Source organism: Pseudorasbora parva, chromosome 13 (genome assembly GCF_024679245.1).
Source record: "Pseudorasbora parva isolate DD20220531a chromosome 13, ASM2467924v1, whole genome shotgun sequence".
Lineage (NCBI taxonomy): Eukaryota > Metazoa > Chordata > Actinopteri > Cypriniformes > Gobionidae > Pseudorasbora > Pseudorasbora parva.
In genome coordinates this window covers 6,000,291-6,017,873 of record NC_090184.1, presented here as the reverse complement: position 1 = coordinate 6,017,873, position 17,583 = coordinate 6,000,291, and the positions used below count along the sequence as shown (strand labels likewise).

General features: G+C 38.4%; 1 protein-coding gene across 1 annotated transcript in view; it reads right to left on the bottom strand.

Annotated features, from left to right (window-relative positions):
* bin3 (bridging integrator 3) overlaps positions 1-17,583 on the bottom strand; it is a 116,158-nt gene that overhangs the window by 58,034 nt on the left and 40,541 nt on the right. The window contains exon 3 of the mRNA XM_067412460.1: positions 13,604-13,644. Within this exon, the coding sequence (XP_067268561.1) occupies positions 13,604-13,644 (41 nt within the window). The remainder of the gene's footprint in view (positions 1-13,603; positions 13,645-17,583) is intronic.

Genomic DNA, 17,583 nt, shown 5'->3' with positions numbered 1-17,583 from the left:
TGATTAATATTATCACTTGCTAGTTTTCTACATATTACCATGTATTGCAAACATAACTTCACAGACAATAATCTACAATAACCTACATGGATGTCATTTAAATATCAAAAGTCCAGTACGTTATAAATGTGGATAACTTATGCATGTTAGTTATGAAAAGTACAAATGCTCTCTTTTACGGTCTATGGTTGGAAGCAAATAAAAAGTGGGGCATTTCATTTTTTTTTTATTGGAGTAACGATAGATTCCATATTATTTAGATTAAACACAAATATACTGTGTTTTACTTAAAAATTGATTGGGCCAGACAAAATTACGGAAATGCAAAACTCCATCTCGCCTAGGGCAACCAAAGAGCTATAGCCGGCCCTGCTATTAAACATTGCATACATTTTAAAATCTTGCCTATTACTTACAAAACACTAAATGGTTTAGCTCTCCAGTAGTTATGCGAGCTCTTAACTCATTATACTCCATCATGTCTATTGCGGTCTTAAACCTCTGGCCAGTTGATAATACCTCGAATATCTAAATCAACTGCAGGCGGTCGATCCTTTTCCTATTTAGCACCTAACCTCTGGAGCAGTCTTCCTAGCATTGTTCGGGAAGCAGACACACTCTTGTCAGTTTAAATCTAGACTAAAAACACATTTCTTTACTATGGCATACACATAGAACATTTTTAACTTTCATTATTCAAATCAATTGACTGATTGTTAGGCTGCATTAACTAGGTCAGCCGGAACCGGGAACACTTCCCATAACACCTGATGTACTCGTAAAAGAGTGGCATCTAAGCTCTCTGTTTATCCCGAGGTTTACTGCAGTCGGCTGGATCCAGGAATGTCTGCTGAGACCGTGTCCATTAGTCCCTCCTCTGAATTTGCCTCACCAGCACGCCATCCTCTATAAACCAATCTCCGGCGCGATGACTCCGATCCTTCAAGTATTCATACTATTGTGTAATCGACGTGTCATCCTAAATAAACCCGTCTCATGCGTGATTCCTCAAACTTTTGAATATTCCGATCTAATATGATTTCTGACCTGTAAAGTGGCCAAAATAATAATCATACACTGTGTGTTAATAGGCCAGAGGAGAACTGGCACCCCGACTGAGCCTGGTTTCTCCCAAGGTTTATTTTTCTCCATCATGCCTTGATGGAGTTTGGGTTCCTTGCCACTGTCGCCTTTGGTTTGGCGACACTAAAATTATAATCTAAGTTATTCCACTACATATACAAATAAAATTAATTATTTATGTCTCATTTATTTCTATAAACTATAATACTGATCTGCCAACATTGCCGCTGTATGATAAATTGAAAAAACATCACTGTTTTTTTCCGGAACGACTGTACAGCCAAATCAAATTTAGTTGCAATATTGTCCTGTTTAACACTGTGAAGCTGCTTTGAAACAATAATCATCGTAAAAGCGCTATATAAATAAAGTTAATTAATTGATTGGTGCTTTGGGGGTGTTTTTCTGCACATGGGACAGGGCGACTGCACTGTATTGAGGAGAGGATGACCGGGGCCATGTATTGCGAGATTTTGGGGAACAACCTCCATTTTTCAGTAAGAGCATTGAAGATGGGTCGAGGCTGGGTCTTCCAAAATGACAAAGATCCGAAGCACACATTCAGGATAACCAAGGAGTGGCTCTGGAAGAAGCATATCAAGGTTCTGGCACCTGGTCTCCAGACATAAACCCAATAGAGCATCTTTGGAGGGAACTCAAACTCTGTGTTTCTCAGCGACATGCCAGAAACCTGACTGATCTAGAGAAGATCTGTGTGGAGGAGTTGGCCGAAATCCCTCCTGCAGTGTGTGCAAACCTGGTGAAAAACTACTGGAAACGTTTGACCTCTGTAATTGCAAACAAAGGCTACTGTATCAAATATTAACATTGATTTTCTCAGGTGTTCAAATACTTATTTCAGGCTGTATCATACAAATAAGTAGTTTAAAAATCATACATTGTGATTTCAGGTTTTTTTCAGAGATTATGTCTCTCACAGTGGACATGCACCTACAATGACAATTTCAAACCTTTCCATGATTTCTAAGTGGGAGAACTTGCAAAATAGCAGGGTGTTCAAATACTTTTCCTCACTGTAGATATGCCTATTTATGTTTACACACACATAGAATAGTGCTGACAATCGATTAATTGTGATTAAATCAAAAATAAAAGTTTGTATTTACAGTCCCTGACAAAAGTCTTGTCGCTTGTGTACAAATTTACCTAAAGTGCCGCTGAAATATTTTTCTAATCAAGATTTTTTTACAAGAAATGGCTCATTTTAATCCCACCAGCTTTTGTGATAATGTTTCAGTGAAAAAATAAACTTTCAAAAAGTATTCTAATATTCACAGCTTGGTAAATCCCATTGAGTCAATTTGTGCAAAGACATAAGTGTTGTCACCTTGTCATATGAGCTTCACCTTTGACTAATAATGGCTCAATCAGGTCTCAAGTGTGTATAAAAAGAACCCCAGTACGCTAGACCTTCACATCAACTGCAACTAGACCTCTGCAAACATGCCTAAGATTCACCCAGAGACTAAAGTTTTGATTATCAAGAGGCTGAAGACCAGATCCACTGCTGATGTGGCAGACACCTTCAATGTGTCTCAGCGTCAAGTACAGAGGATAAAAAAAAGATTTGAAGAGACTGGAGACGTTTTTGACAAGCCCAGGTCAGGCAGACCTCGCAAGAAAAATCCAAGGCCAGCCCATTTTCCACTGCAGCAGAGCTCCACGAGACCTGGTCATCTGAAGTCCCTGTGTCAACCAGAACAGTTTGTCGGATTCTGTCTTGAAATGGCCTCCATGGTCGAATCAGTGCCCAGAAGCCAGCACTAAACAAAAGACAACTGAAAAACCGTGTGGCATTTGCCAAGGCCCACAGCCTGCTAAAAGGATGGACGCTGGAAAAGTGGCAGAAGGTGGATTTTTCAGATAAATCTTCTGTTGAATTACACCACAGTCACCGCAAATATTGCAGGAGACCTACTGGAGCCAGAATGGATCCGAGATTCACCCAGAAAAAAAGGGAAGTTTGGTGGCGGAAAAATCATGGTCTGGGGTTACATCCAGTATGGGGGTGTGCGAGAGACCTGCAGGGTGGAAGGCAACATCAATAGTCTAAAATACCAAGAAATCTAAGCTACCTCTTATATTCCCAACCATAAAAGAGGCCAAATTCTGCAGCAGGACGGTGCTCCATCGCATACTTCCATCTCCACATCAAAGTTCCTCAAGGCGAAGAAGATCAAGATGCTCCAGGATTGGCCAGCCCAGTCACCAGACATGAACATCATTGAGCATATGTGGGGTAGGATGAAAGAGGACGCATGGAAGACGAAACCAAAGAATATTGATGAACTCTGGGAGGCATGCAAGACTGCTTTCTTAGCTATTCCTGATGACTTCATCAATAAATTGTATGAATCCTTGCCAAACTGCATGCAGTCCTTCAAGCTCATGGAAGTCATACAAGATATTAAATTTGGATCTCACAGCACCACAACTTAATTTGCTGACATATTTTTGTATTTGCTGTAAATTTGTTCAATTTCTGTATAGGCGACAAAACTTTTGTCTTGCCAAAATTTGACCTTTCCGTCTTGATTAAATGATAAATATTTTTTTCTGTGAACATTATTTATTTCAGTGCATTAAATATCATTTAGGAGGGTTTTAGCTTTTCATATGAGCTATTTCTAACACCAATGAATTAATTAAAAGTCAGGTTAATATCAGGTATTTCTAGAAAATAGATAAGCGACAAGACTTTTGTCAGGGACTGTATACCATATAAAAGTGTGTGTAAGATGTATAATTATAATGTAAATACAGCTCTGAAAAAAAAAAATGAGACCACTTAACATTGATTTCTCAATGTTAAGTGGTCTCTTCATTTTTTTCAGAGCTGTATAAATACACACACATGCATGTATATATATAAGAAAAATGTGTTATATTTGTGTGTGTGTGTGTGTGTGTGTGTGTGTGTGTGTGTGTGTGTGTGTATATATATATACATATATATATACACATATGCACACACACACATGTCTATACATGCAAATATTTCTTTAATACGTGTGTGTATATTATTATACACAGTACTCACACACACGTTATGTAAACACAAACTTTTGATTCAATTAATCGTGAATAATCGTTTTACAGCTAAAACATAGATATATAAAAACATATTGTATTTACATAAATAGACAAATATACATACTAAAATACACATACATACAACCAAATACACACATACAGATTATACAGGTGAAGTGAAAAACACTGATTATCTCCATCACGGCACGTTAGTGGGTGGGATATATTAGGCAGCAAGTGAACATTTTGTCCTCAAAGTTGATGTGATAGAAGCAGAAAAAATGGGCAAGTGTAAGGATTTGAGTGAGTTTGAAATTGTGATGGCTAGATGACTGGGTCAGAGTATCTCCAAAACTGCAGCTCTTGTGGGCTGTTCCCAGTCTGCAGTGGTCAGTATCTATCAAAAGTGCTCCTAGAAAGGAACAGTGGAGAACCGGCCAGAGGGTCATGGGCGGCCAAGGCTCATTGATACACATGGGGAGGGAAGGCTGGCCCATGTGGTTTGATCAAACAGACGGGCTACTGGACCTCAAATTGCTCAAGAAGTTAATGCTGGTTCTGATAGAAAGGTGTCAGAATACACAGTGCATGCCCATGCTGACCCCTGTCCACCACCGAAAGAACCAACTTCCACATGAACATCAGAACTGGATCATGGAGCAATGTAAGATGGTGACCTGGTCTGATAAATCACGTTTTCTTTTTACATCATGTGGATGGCCCGGTATGTGTGCCTTGCTTACCTGGGGAACACATGGCACCAGGATGCATCCTTGTGGATGTTACTTTGACATGTAAAATCTACCTAAGCATTGTTGCAGACCATGTACATCCTTTCATGGAAACAGTATTCCCTGGTGGCTGTGGCTCTTTCAGCAGGATAATGCTCCAGCCACAAAGCAAAAATGGTTCAGGAATGGTTTGAGGAGCACACCAACGAGTTTGAGGTGTTGACTTGGCCTCCAAATTGCCCAGATCTCAATCCAGTCGAGCATCTGTGGGATGTGCTGAACAACGAAGTCCGAATCATGGAGGACACATTTTGCAACTTACAGGAATTAAAGGATCTGTTGCTAACATGTTGGTGCCAGATACCACAGCACACCTTCAGGGGTCTAGTGGAGTCAAAGAGAATCCAAAAAAAGTCCACCGTCAAATCTCCATGATTTTCTGGTGTTCACATTGCTTCTTCAGCATAAGTCTACGGGGCTTAATACAGCACAAATATAGTATCATTTAAGGTTATCTGCAGCAGACACAATCACCACCATCTGCTGAAAAAAACTTAACAGCGAGTGAATATGAAGAACATTTTTATTCTTGACTGTCATCTGATCATATTAAATGTATTAAATCCTCATATCATACTAAAATCAAAGATGAAACAACCTGATCTATTTTAATCCGCTCATCTGTGAGTATCCATTCATGTTTCTGTAGTACAGTAAAATTTCCTGAGAGGCAGAAGAGATCATTCACAGGGTCTTTCACAGTGTTGATCCATTCACACCCGCTGGGGGTGTTAACAACTGCAATTACCGCACTATTGCATCCGACTCGTGCTCGCAGGAGTTTGTGTTTGCGGCGGAGATGGGGGAGCTGTTCATTATAATCAATTAGGTGGAAAATTAGACACGGACTAGGGGACTCCCCTGAGGCACCTCACACTGCACTTATTACAGCAATTAAGGAAAACCGGAGAAGGGGGGGAACATTTCTGAAATTGTATTTTCCTTTTTTTTCCCCTTTTTTTTTTGGCTGTACAAAGAAAATGAAGGTGGACAAAAAGATGGTGGGAAAGTACACTGCCCAGCCAAAAAATAGGCAAATGCGTAAGCGTCAATGATTGGATCATTATTACAGTGATTATTTTGTTTCTATCATGTTATATGTTTGGCAACAGTTCTTCTAACCCTAATCGATGGAGTGTGTAGCTTTTAATTTCTTAACCAACCATGTAGGAAGACACATCATGGCCATATTCCAGGATGACAATGTCAAGATTCATCAGCTCAGACTGTGAAAGAATGGCTGGAATTAGGGATGTCAATTCTCACAAATTCCCATGATCGATCTTTAAATTAACAATAAATGAATCGATTAATAGTCAGCCTTAATGCTGTAATATGCATCTACTGCATTGATAATTAAATTAAATTACTTATACACTAATCAAATATAACGACTAATAATACAATGTGTCACCAACGCTGCCTCAACAGATGCGCAAGCATTTCATAATCCATGCGAGAAAACAGGTTGTTTTATTATTATCAGTGTGATCTGATGTGTCTTTCTACATGGGTTTGTAAAAATTGAAAAGCTACACACTACTTCTTTTAGGGTTAGAAGAACTGTTGCCAAACATATAACATGATAGAAACATAATAATCACTGCAGTAATGATCCAATCATAGACTCTCGATCATTTGCCTATTTAAATCCAAAACAGCAACTTTTGTATCACCTTTATATCAGGATGCTGAAAAAAAAAACCAAGGAAAAAAAAAACAATTGAAGAGATAAAGAGGAGGAGGAGGTGGGAATCATGGGTAACTGGCAAGAAATGGAAAGAAAGACTCTTAACAAGACGAGATAAAGGGGCCATTACGGTAGGTGCTAATAGAGTAGCATTGGCCCAGCTGCTCCAGACGGCTGTCATGCGAACACGCTACCAGCACGCCTCCTTCTAACATGTGAATGGCATTTAGAGTTAGCGCAGGTTACAAGCCAACACATTAGCACCAAACCCCCACATTCTGACGAATGAATACGGGGGGTAGAAGGAGGAGAAAAGATAAGGCAACAACTAAAAGCAAGTACTACTGGCACAAAGTGTGCATTTTCATGCTCAAATGTGTGGTGACTAGTTAAACGAGTGGCTCACCTTCTTTAATAATATTAGTAAAATATATTATTAAGCTCAAACCAGGAGATGTTTAACCTAAAATTAAAAACTCTGTCATTGTTCACCCAGCCTTATGTTGCTCCAAAACCAATTTAAATGAAACCGGAGAGATTTTTGCTTAACAATTGAAAGTCGATCTACCCAAAAAATCCATGTGAACCTAGTTGATTTCAGTAGACACAAATGGTCTGAATGATTTGTTTGTGAATTGAACAGACAGTGATTGCAGTTAACAACACACACAAAAAAAAACAACAACAAAAAAAACCTCAGTCTTCAGAAATCTGGCGTGTTTTTTATGACAGCCACCATTTAAATGTAATTTCAAAAAATGAATTGGAGTAGAAATATGATTATGTGATTTTAAGGTTAAGATTATAACTATTATTATACAAAAAAATCTATTGTCATTTAAGTTTTTGTATACAAATCAGTTTATTTTTACCTTCAACATTATAGGCTAATGTACTACCAACCGACTCCCATAGTTTACTGCATTAGTTAAGAGGTTTTCCTTGAGGAAATGTACCATGTATTGTACAGCCCTAATAGATTTAATGCGCCTATTTCAATAAACATTTTGATGTGCTAAACCTTTTTTCACAAAAAATCCTGCTGGAAACCTGGCTAATGATGTCCACGCTTGTTTCTCTGCAAAAGGCGTACACCTCCACTTGTAGTTGGAGGTGTAACTTGCAAATATTTTTTTTTGCAAGCCTGAAATCTTTGGTCTTCATTTATTGTAATTGCATGGAAAACAATCTATAAAACTGCTCCTTTTACGTTCCACAGAATACAGAAGATACAGGTTTGGAAAGACATAAGGGTGACTACATGACAGAAAGATTATAATTTATAAAACTGAACCTGATGAATGAATAATAATAATAATAATAATAATTCATTACATTTATATAGCGCTTTTCTAGGCACTCAAAGCACTTTACATAGAAGGGGGAATCTCCTCAACCACCACCAATAATAATATTCAATAATGTTCAATATAGTGCTCTAGGAAGAGCACCCCCCAGAAAAGAAGACCACTAAAGAGTTTCATGAAGACAGCGGGCATCACGTTCTCTGGGTGTGTGTTGTTGCGTAATGTGAAGTATTCTGATAGCAATCAAACCAAAGGAGCGGCCCTCTCAGACAAGAGTTCAGGCCCCTACATGTCCGTGCCCACACCACAAGTGCTTGTGTATAATTGATATATGATTTTTAACTCTTTGTACAGACTGAGACTCCACCTACACAAACGAAACTAAGGCGACAGTTAGGTGAGGCGCTAGAAAGCACATACATCTCTACAGATGACCTCCAACCTGATTCAACAAGAAAAGGGATATGATAAGCATGCAAAACAAAGCTGTGAAAAAAAAGCAGGTTTCTTAAAACTATTCAAATGCTCCATACTGGAGTGGATATCAAACAAAAAACGTCTCCGATATATTATATTATATTATACAGTCTTGTTCAAAATAATATCAGTACAATGTGACTAACCAAAATAATCAAGGTTTTTAGTATATTTTTTATTGCTACGTGGCAAACAAGTTACCAGTAGGTTCAGTAGATTGTCAGAAAACAAACAAGACCCAGCATTCATGATATGCACGCTCTTAAGGCTGTGCAATTGGGCAATTAGTTGAAAGGGGTGTGTTCAAAAAAATAGCAGTGTCTACCTTTGACTGTACAAACTCAAAACTATTTTGTACAAACATTTTTTTTTTCTGGGATTTAGCAATCCTGTGAATCACTAAACTAATATTTAGTTGTATGACCACAGTTTTTTAAAACTGCTTGACATCTGTGTGGCATGGAGTCAACCAACTTGTGGCACCTCTCAGCTGTTATTCCACTCCATGATTCTTTAACAACATTCCACAATTCATTCACATTTCTTGGTTTTGCTTCAGAAACAGCATTTTTGATATCACCCCACAATTCTCAATTGGATTAAGGTCTGGAGATTGGGCTGGACACTCCATAACATTAATTTTGTTGGTTTGGAACCAAGACTTTGCCCGTTTACTAGTGTGTTTTGGGTCATTGTCTTGTTGAAACAACCGTTTCAAGGGCATGTCCTCTTCAGCATAGGGCAACATGACCTCTTCAAGTATTTTAACATATGCAAACTGATCCATGATCCCTGGTATGCGATAAATAGGCCCAACACCATAGTAGGAGAAACATGCCCATATCATGATGCTTGCACCTCCATGCTTCACTGTCTTCACTGTGTACTGTGGCTTGAATTCAGAGTTTGGGGGTCGTCTCACAAACTGCCTGTGGCCCTTGGACCCAAAATGAACAATTTTACTCTCATCAGTCGACAAAATGTTCCTCCATTTCTCTTTAGGCCAGTTGATGTGTTCTTTGGCAAATTGTAACCTCTTCTGCACATGCCTTTTTTTTAACAGAGGGACTTTGCGGGGGATCCTTGAAAATAGATTAGCTTCACACAGACGTCTTCTAACTGTCACAGTACTTACAGGTAACTCCAGACTGTCTTTGATCATCCTGGAGGTGATCATTGGCTGAGCCTTTGCCATTCTGGTTATTCTTCTATCCATTTTGATGGTTGTCTTCCGTTTTCTTCCACGTCTCTCTGGTTTTGCTCTCCATTTTAAGGCATTGGAGATCATTTTAGCTGAACAGCCTATCATTTTTTGCACCTCTTTATAGGTTTTCCCCTCTCTAATCAACTTTTTAATCAAAGTACGCTGTTCTTCTGAACAATGTCTTGAACGACCCATTTTCCTCAGCTTTCAAATGCATGTTCAACAAGTGTTGGCTTCATCCTTAAATAGGGGCCACCTGATTCACACCTGTTTCTTCACAAAATTGATGACCTCAGTGATTGAATGCCACACTGCTATTTTTTTGAACACACCCCTTTCAACTAATTCAACTAATTGCCCAATTGCACAGCCTTAAGAGCGTTCATATCATGAATGCTGGGTCTTGTTTGTTTTCTGAGAATCTACTGAACCTACTGGTAACTTGTTTGCCACGTAGCAATAAAAAAAACATACGAAAAACCTTGATTATTCTGGTTAGTCACATTGTACTGCTATTATTTTGAACAATACTGTATATATGAAATATATTAAAAAAAAAAAAAAGTATATATATATATATATATATATATATATATATATATATATATATATATATATATATATATATATATATATATATATATATATATATATATACATATATACATATATACATATATACATATACACATATATACATATACACATATATACATATACACAAAGATTGCCCCCGATATATATAAATACATAGACAATAATTTCATAGGAATTAAAATGGGTAGTTCACCTTAAAATGAAAAGCCCATGATTTACTCACCCTCAAGCCATCCTAGGTCTACAGTGGGTATGAAAACTATTCAGACCCCCTTAAATGTTTCACACTTTGTTATACTGAAGCCACTTGCTAAAATAATTTAAGTTTTTTTCTTCTTTTTTTTCTCATTAATGTACACACAGACCACATATTGACAGAAAAACACTGAATTGTTGAAATTTTTGCAGATTTATTAAAAAAGAAAAAAATTAAATATCACATGGTCCTAAGTATTCAGACCCTTTGCTCAGTATTTAGTAGAAGCACCTTTTGATCTAATACAGTCAGGAGTCTTTTTGAGAAAGATGCATCAAGTTTTTCACACCTGGATTTGGGGATCCTCTGCCATTCCTCCTTGCAGGCCCTCTTCAATTCTGTCAGGTTAGATGGTAAACGTTGGTGGACAGCCCTTTTCAGGTCTCTTCTCAATTGGGTTTAAGTCAGGGCTCTGGCTGGTAATGCAGGAACTTTGAATTAGTTGAATTAGTTGAAAGGGGTGTGTTCAAAAAAATAGCAGTGTGGCATTCAATCACTGAGGTCATCAATTTTGTGAAGAAACAGGTGTGAATCAGGTGGCCCCTATTTAAGGATGAAGCCAACACTTGTTGAACATGCATTTGAAAGCTGAGAAAAATGGGTCGTTCAAGACATTGTTCAGAAGAACAGCGTACTTTGATTAAAAAGTTGATTAGAGAGGGGAAAACCTATAAAGAGGTGCAAAAAATGATAGGCTGTTCAGCTAAAATGATCTCCAATGCATTAAAATGGAGAGCAAAACCAGAGAGACGTGGAAGAAAACGGAAGACAACCATCAAAATGGATAGAAGAATAACCAGAATGGCAAAGGCTCAGCCAATGATCACCTCCAGGATGATCAAAGACAGTCTGGAGTTACCTGTAAGTACTGTGACAGTTAGAAGACGTCTGTGTGAAGCTAATCTATTTTCAAGAATCCCCCGCAAAGTCCCTCTGTTAAAAAAAAAGGCATGTGCAGAAGAGGTTACAATTTGCCAAAGAACACATCAACTGGCCTAAAGAGAAATGGAGGAACATTTTGTCAGGAAAATTCAGGAACAGTCACAGAGTTGTTGTGAAGCCACTCCTCCTTTATTTTAGCTGTGTGCTTGGAGTCATAGTCTTGTTGGAAGGTGAACATTCGGCCCAGTCTGAGGTCTTGAGCACTTTGGAGTTTGGAGAAGGTTTTCGTCCAGGATATCCCTGTACTTGGCTGCATTCATCTTTCCCTCGATTGCAAACCAAATCGTCCTGTCGCTGCAGCTGAAAAGCACCCCCACAGCATGATGCTGCCACCACCATGCTTCACTGTTGGGACTGTATTGGACAGGTGATATTTTTCTCCACCATACCGCTTAGAATTAAGGCCAAAACGTTTTATCTTGTTCTCATCAGACTAGAGAATCTTATTTATCACCATCATAGAGTCCTTCAGGTGTTTTTTTAACAAACATGTTAAACGTGTTTTTTTTCATGTGTCTTGTACTGAGGAGAGGCTTCCGTCGGGGAACTCTGCCATAAAGCCCTGACTGGTGGAGGGCTGCAGTGATGGTTGACTTTCTACAACTTTCTCCCATCTCCCGACTGCATCTCTGGAGCTCAGCCACAGTGATCTTTGTGTTCTTCTTTACCTCTCTCACCAAGGCTCTTCTCCCCTGATAGCTCAGTTTGCCTGGACGGCCAGCTCTAAGAAGGGTTCTGGTCATCCCAACTGTCTTCAGTTTAAGGATTATGCTCTTAGGAACCTTAAGTACAGCAGAACTTTTTTTTGTAACCTTTGCCAGATCTGCGCCTTGCCACATTTCTGCCTCTGAGCTCTTCAGGCAGTTCCTTTGACCTCATGATTCTCATTTGCTCTGACATACACTGTGAGCTGTAAGGTCTTAGACATAGATAGGTGTGTGGCTTTCCTAATCAAGTCAGCATAAGCATAAATCAGTATAATCAAACACAGCTGGACTCAAATGAAGGTGTAGAACCATCTCAAGGATGATCAGAAGAAATGGACAGCACCTGAGTTAAATATATGAGTGTCACAGCAAAGAGCCTGAATACTTAGGACCATGCGATATTTAAGTTCTTCATTTTTAATAAATCTGCAAAAATGTCAACAATTGTGTGTTTTTCTGTAAATATGGGGTGCTGTGTGTACATTATTGAGAAAAAAAAGAACTTAAATGATTTTAGCAAATAGCTGCAATATAACAGAGTGAAGAGGGCTTTTATTAACCCGCATAGCCGTGTGAAGCACTTTTATAATGGATGGATGCACTTTTTTGGGCTTCAAATTTTGGACTGCCAGTCACTGCCATTATAAAGCAGACAGAACAATGTCATAAACACCTAGGATGGCTTGAGGGTGAGTAAATCATGGGCTAATTTTCATGTTTGGGTGAACTAACCCTTTAACACTCAAATTCAGATTACTATAATGTTTCAGAAATTTAACTTAATTTTTATTGTGATATTTTGTCATTTGTTTGTGGATATTTAATTTTAAAAAATGTAATGCAATGTTTTTATTTATTTTATTTAAATCATCATATAAGCAAATGTATACTTTAGCAAATGTATACCCCCCCCCCCCCTTTTAGTCTTAAAATAGTCTCAATTTTGGGATGAAATATGACCTAGATATGTCCTTGAAAGGTTTTGTGAGATTTACCCCTTCCCATTAATCAGAACTCATGGATTACATTGTCTATACAGTCCTGAAGTGTAATGGCCAGGAAATACGCTGTAGACACAGGTCTATGCATGAAAATACATATGGATTAAGACTGAAGGCATTTCCTCAGACTCTCATTTAGGGCACTGAGAACCCTGTAACCATGCTTTCATTGTGTCATACAAGAATCACTTATCTTCTGTCATGACTGGGGAGAAACAAATGATGCATCAGGGTCTCGTCACCAGTGTAGAAATCCTTTGGAAAACCTAGACTGGCGCCATGGTTTTGATCAAATCAAAAGGTTTCAGATCCAATGTCGATCTATTTTTAAAATCGATGTACTGCTTTGGTTTGTTCTTGTTAGGAAAACATATATTTGAGTTCTTGCTGCACTCTAGCTAATGATACTCAGAAACATGCAAAGCTCTGTGGGCAACAGAACACATCGAATAAGAATAAAAATAAAAATAACAACATCGGACATGTCAACTTACTTTTGGAGCTTCTCATATTGCCGCTCAAAGTCCCTTTCAACCTGTGGAGAACATGTAGAGAGATATGAGAGTGGAACGAGAAGAATGGATAGAAAGATCTCTTTAAAGAAGTGTGTGGGCAAACTGCTCTAGTTTTCTACAAGTTCCCTTGGGTGTGTAATCACAAAAACAGGATCTACGGGGCTGCAGAACGTAAAGCCAATAGATGCATGCAAGAAGAAAAACGTGAGTTGGATTTCAGTTTGGGACGTTTTAGCTATTAGGCGAGATCTCTGAAGAACGCCAGCGAGATCAAAAAAAAAAAAAAAAACGATTAAGGAAACAGAACAAGCTAAATCTTTCATTTGGAAATCAGCAGTTGCAGGAGGTCCTGTAATTATTGCAGTGCCCTTCAGTTGCCACATTAGTTTGTGTCCATGCCACCCTACCGCTGTGTGTAGGGGGTTAATGATGCCATAATTGCAGCAGTAGGGGTTCCTGTCCTGTGGTTCGGTGGGCAAAGTCTGTAAATAAACAATATTTGGAAAGGCAGGCAGTCGGTATCCCGTTTAGACCGTGTGTCCGGCCTGCGGCCTGCCCACTCATGGGTGACCATGGAAGTGTGGTGTAACAGGAAAGGAGGCGAGTTAGGGAGCGAGGTGATGAGGGGAAAATAAGAAAAAAAGATGTTGATTGACCTCTCAAAAATAAGGAAGAAATCAGGACGCCCACTTACGGACACACAAGTGTACGGTGTCCACAACAGAGAAGAGCTTATGAACTCACAGTTGATCTATTTAAACAATGACTCAAACTCCAACCACAGCACTGGAGTCAAATATACTGGAAAACTAGATCTTCTCATTTGCGGTGGCACACTCCTGAGAAAAATGGTTGTCGCAATGGGGTGTGTGCATACTTGCACATGTCAAAATATTAGGGCTGTCAAAGTTAACACATTAATAACGCGTTAACGCAAATTCATTTTAACGGCACTAAATTTAACGCGCGTTAACGCAGCGCACATTTTCTGTTTGATCATAGCCCGTAGTTGGAGAAATCGGGATAAGCCATAGATGTAAAGGATGCAGCAGCAAACATTAATAGGGAAAGAAAATGGTTATCATTAATATTCTAAACTAAAAGTGCAGTTATTGCCTATAAGCTACCATATTTTCTGTTTAACCATAGACACCAGGTCGGAAGAAAAGTCTGTTTACATTGAGCACATTCTCTGCAGTCAGAGCGCGATGCGTGAATACACTGAAGCTCACTCTCGCTCATGTCTGAGGTAAATCATTGACACATCACCACTTACAGTGCATGTGTTATATTGAACTAAATGCATTACAATCGGCTAAAACGAATGCACAGGTTACTCTTTTGAACAAGAACGCTCCCGAGTCTGTGTTTTTCACACTGCTCACGTGAATCGAGGCATAGTTCGGCGAGCACGCGCAAAATACCGGCAGTTCAATGGAGAGTGCGCCTCTCTTAAAGGGGCCGCACTATATTCCTACTCATGGAATATGGACCGGGTATGGTGTGTTACTGGTGCGCTCACAGGTCCGCATGACAGCTTTCACATTACCAGTTTTCATACGAACTGTGCCCTGTTCTGAACTAAACTGCCAGTAATATTACCTTTATTTATATTCTTATAATGGGAGAATTCCCTCCTTATTCTGAATTTTTAAGCTAGACTTAAGAGACATGAAGTTCTTTGATAAACATCTATGACCTTTGTAACATATCTAGTCTTCATGCTGTTTTATTGATTATTAATGAATAAGTATTATATGGTTTCACTAATAATAATCGTACATTTACATAAAGCATGCATATTTGTCCAAATATGTTGATTAGAGTATTAAAAACTTAATTCAAACTTAATTTAAGATACATGTACAACAAATAAAAATCTGCGATTAAATTGCGATTAATCGCGAGTTAGCTCATGACAATCATGCGATTAATCGCGATTAATTTTTTTAATAGTTTGACAGCCCTACAAAATATTAGGGGTGTGCATTGGCACTGCCTTCACGATTCGATTCGATTACGATTCACCAGGTAACGATTCGATTCAATTCGATTCTACGATGCATTGCGATGCATCAAAATTCTACTGCACACAAAGCAAACTTTTCATCAGTCATGAGGCAATACAAGCAGATATTAAACAACAGATTGTATTGGCTGCTATGTGTCTCCTGTATCTTTGACATAAAAGTTATTAAATAAAATAAAATTTAATTAAATAAAATTAAATAAAATGCAATTAACCCTTAAATGCATGACTGTTTCACCAAACATTCTTACATATTCAGGTCGTTAGCGACCCAGATCTATATTTAACATGGATAGACCTCTACCTGTCGTGATAATATATAAAACTCCAGATTTTAGAGTAACAGCTACAGAAGAATAAAATAAAACCTATTTCGTTACCTTTTGGAGCTTGGAAGGATTCAGTTTGAGCAGATGTTTAATACCATCATCATATGACCTCGTCAGAGCTCGTTTACCAGTATATTCAGCATCTGCCTCATATTCGCGATCTCCAGCATATTCTCCAAACTCATTTTCAATGTCTTCAAAATCAATATTTTGATCACTGACAGCTTCTTGACCACATCCATCATCAAGAGACAGTGACACTAACATATGATTGTGTTTAGTACTTGCTCTCTGAAGTAAATCACTAAGCCATTTCAAGTTTTGCAGATTATAATTATAGTTTCGTTTTCTGTCAGAGGTAACTATGAGTGAAACGTCACTTCATCATTGGGAATCAGACATTGCCACCTTGTGGAATAAAGGTGAATTGCACCGTATTTCGTCATTATAGATTAATTTATTATTGTGCAAAAAATATATGCGTACGTACAAACGCGTTAGCGCGTTTTTAATAACCCGTCTATCGCGGTCATCTCCCTCCGCCTCAGCCATCTTCCTTGTTGTTGTTGTTATTCTCCCGGAACCGGAAGTATTTGAAACTTCACAACTTTATCGTCCCCCAGAAAATAAACAGTGACATAATCGATTATGGCACTTTGCCGCATCGATGCTGAATCGTTCATGCCCCGCATCGCGATGCATCGCCGAATCGATTATTGTTGACACCCCTACAAAATATACATCCCCAAGTCTCCATGATATTCTGGTCTATAGATAGAGCAACAACTAAAAAAAGCGCAAAAGTTGGGAGCTGATAATTTTTTGCTGGGCACATCTGCATTCTATCCACCTTATTTTGCAATGCAGAAGTAAGCTATTTTCTGTAAATGTGCGAGGAGACCGATTCATTTGCTGCAGTAAATTTGAAGTCATTAAAGGACTCACCCGCATGTCGTTTCAAACCTATAAGTCCTTTATTCATCTTTGGAACACAAATGAAGATATTTTTTGATGAGATCTGAGAGCTTTCCATCCCTTCTATGCACATACCACTTTTAAGCTTCAAAACGTTCATAAAGTCAAGTCACCTATATATATATAACACTTTTTACAATGTTGATTGTTTCAAAGTAACTTCACAGTGTTAAGCAGAAAGATAATGCAACAGAATTAGATTTGGCTGTATAGCTGTTCTGGTGAAAAAAGTGTCCTCCAGCTCAGTGCAATCATCATATAGTGTCAATGCGGGCAGGTCAGTAATATATAGTTGAACATTGTGTTCATATTTACGCTCTCATCATTTTAAAAAGATCATAAATCTAATAATTTAATAAAAAAAATTAAGAGACTTGATTGCTTTATATGGTCAACAGATCAACAGAAAGGGTTAGTTCAACCAAAAAAATATAAATTCTGTCATTAAATACTCACCCTCATGTAGTTCGACACCCGTAAGACCTCCGTTCATCTTCGGAAGTGAAGATATTTTTGTTGAAATCCGAAGGCTCAGAAATGCCTTTATTGACACCAATGTCATTTCCTTTCTCAAGACCCATAAAGGCACTAAAGACGTCGGTACAAAGCCCATCTCACTACAGGCT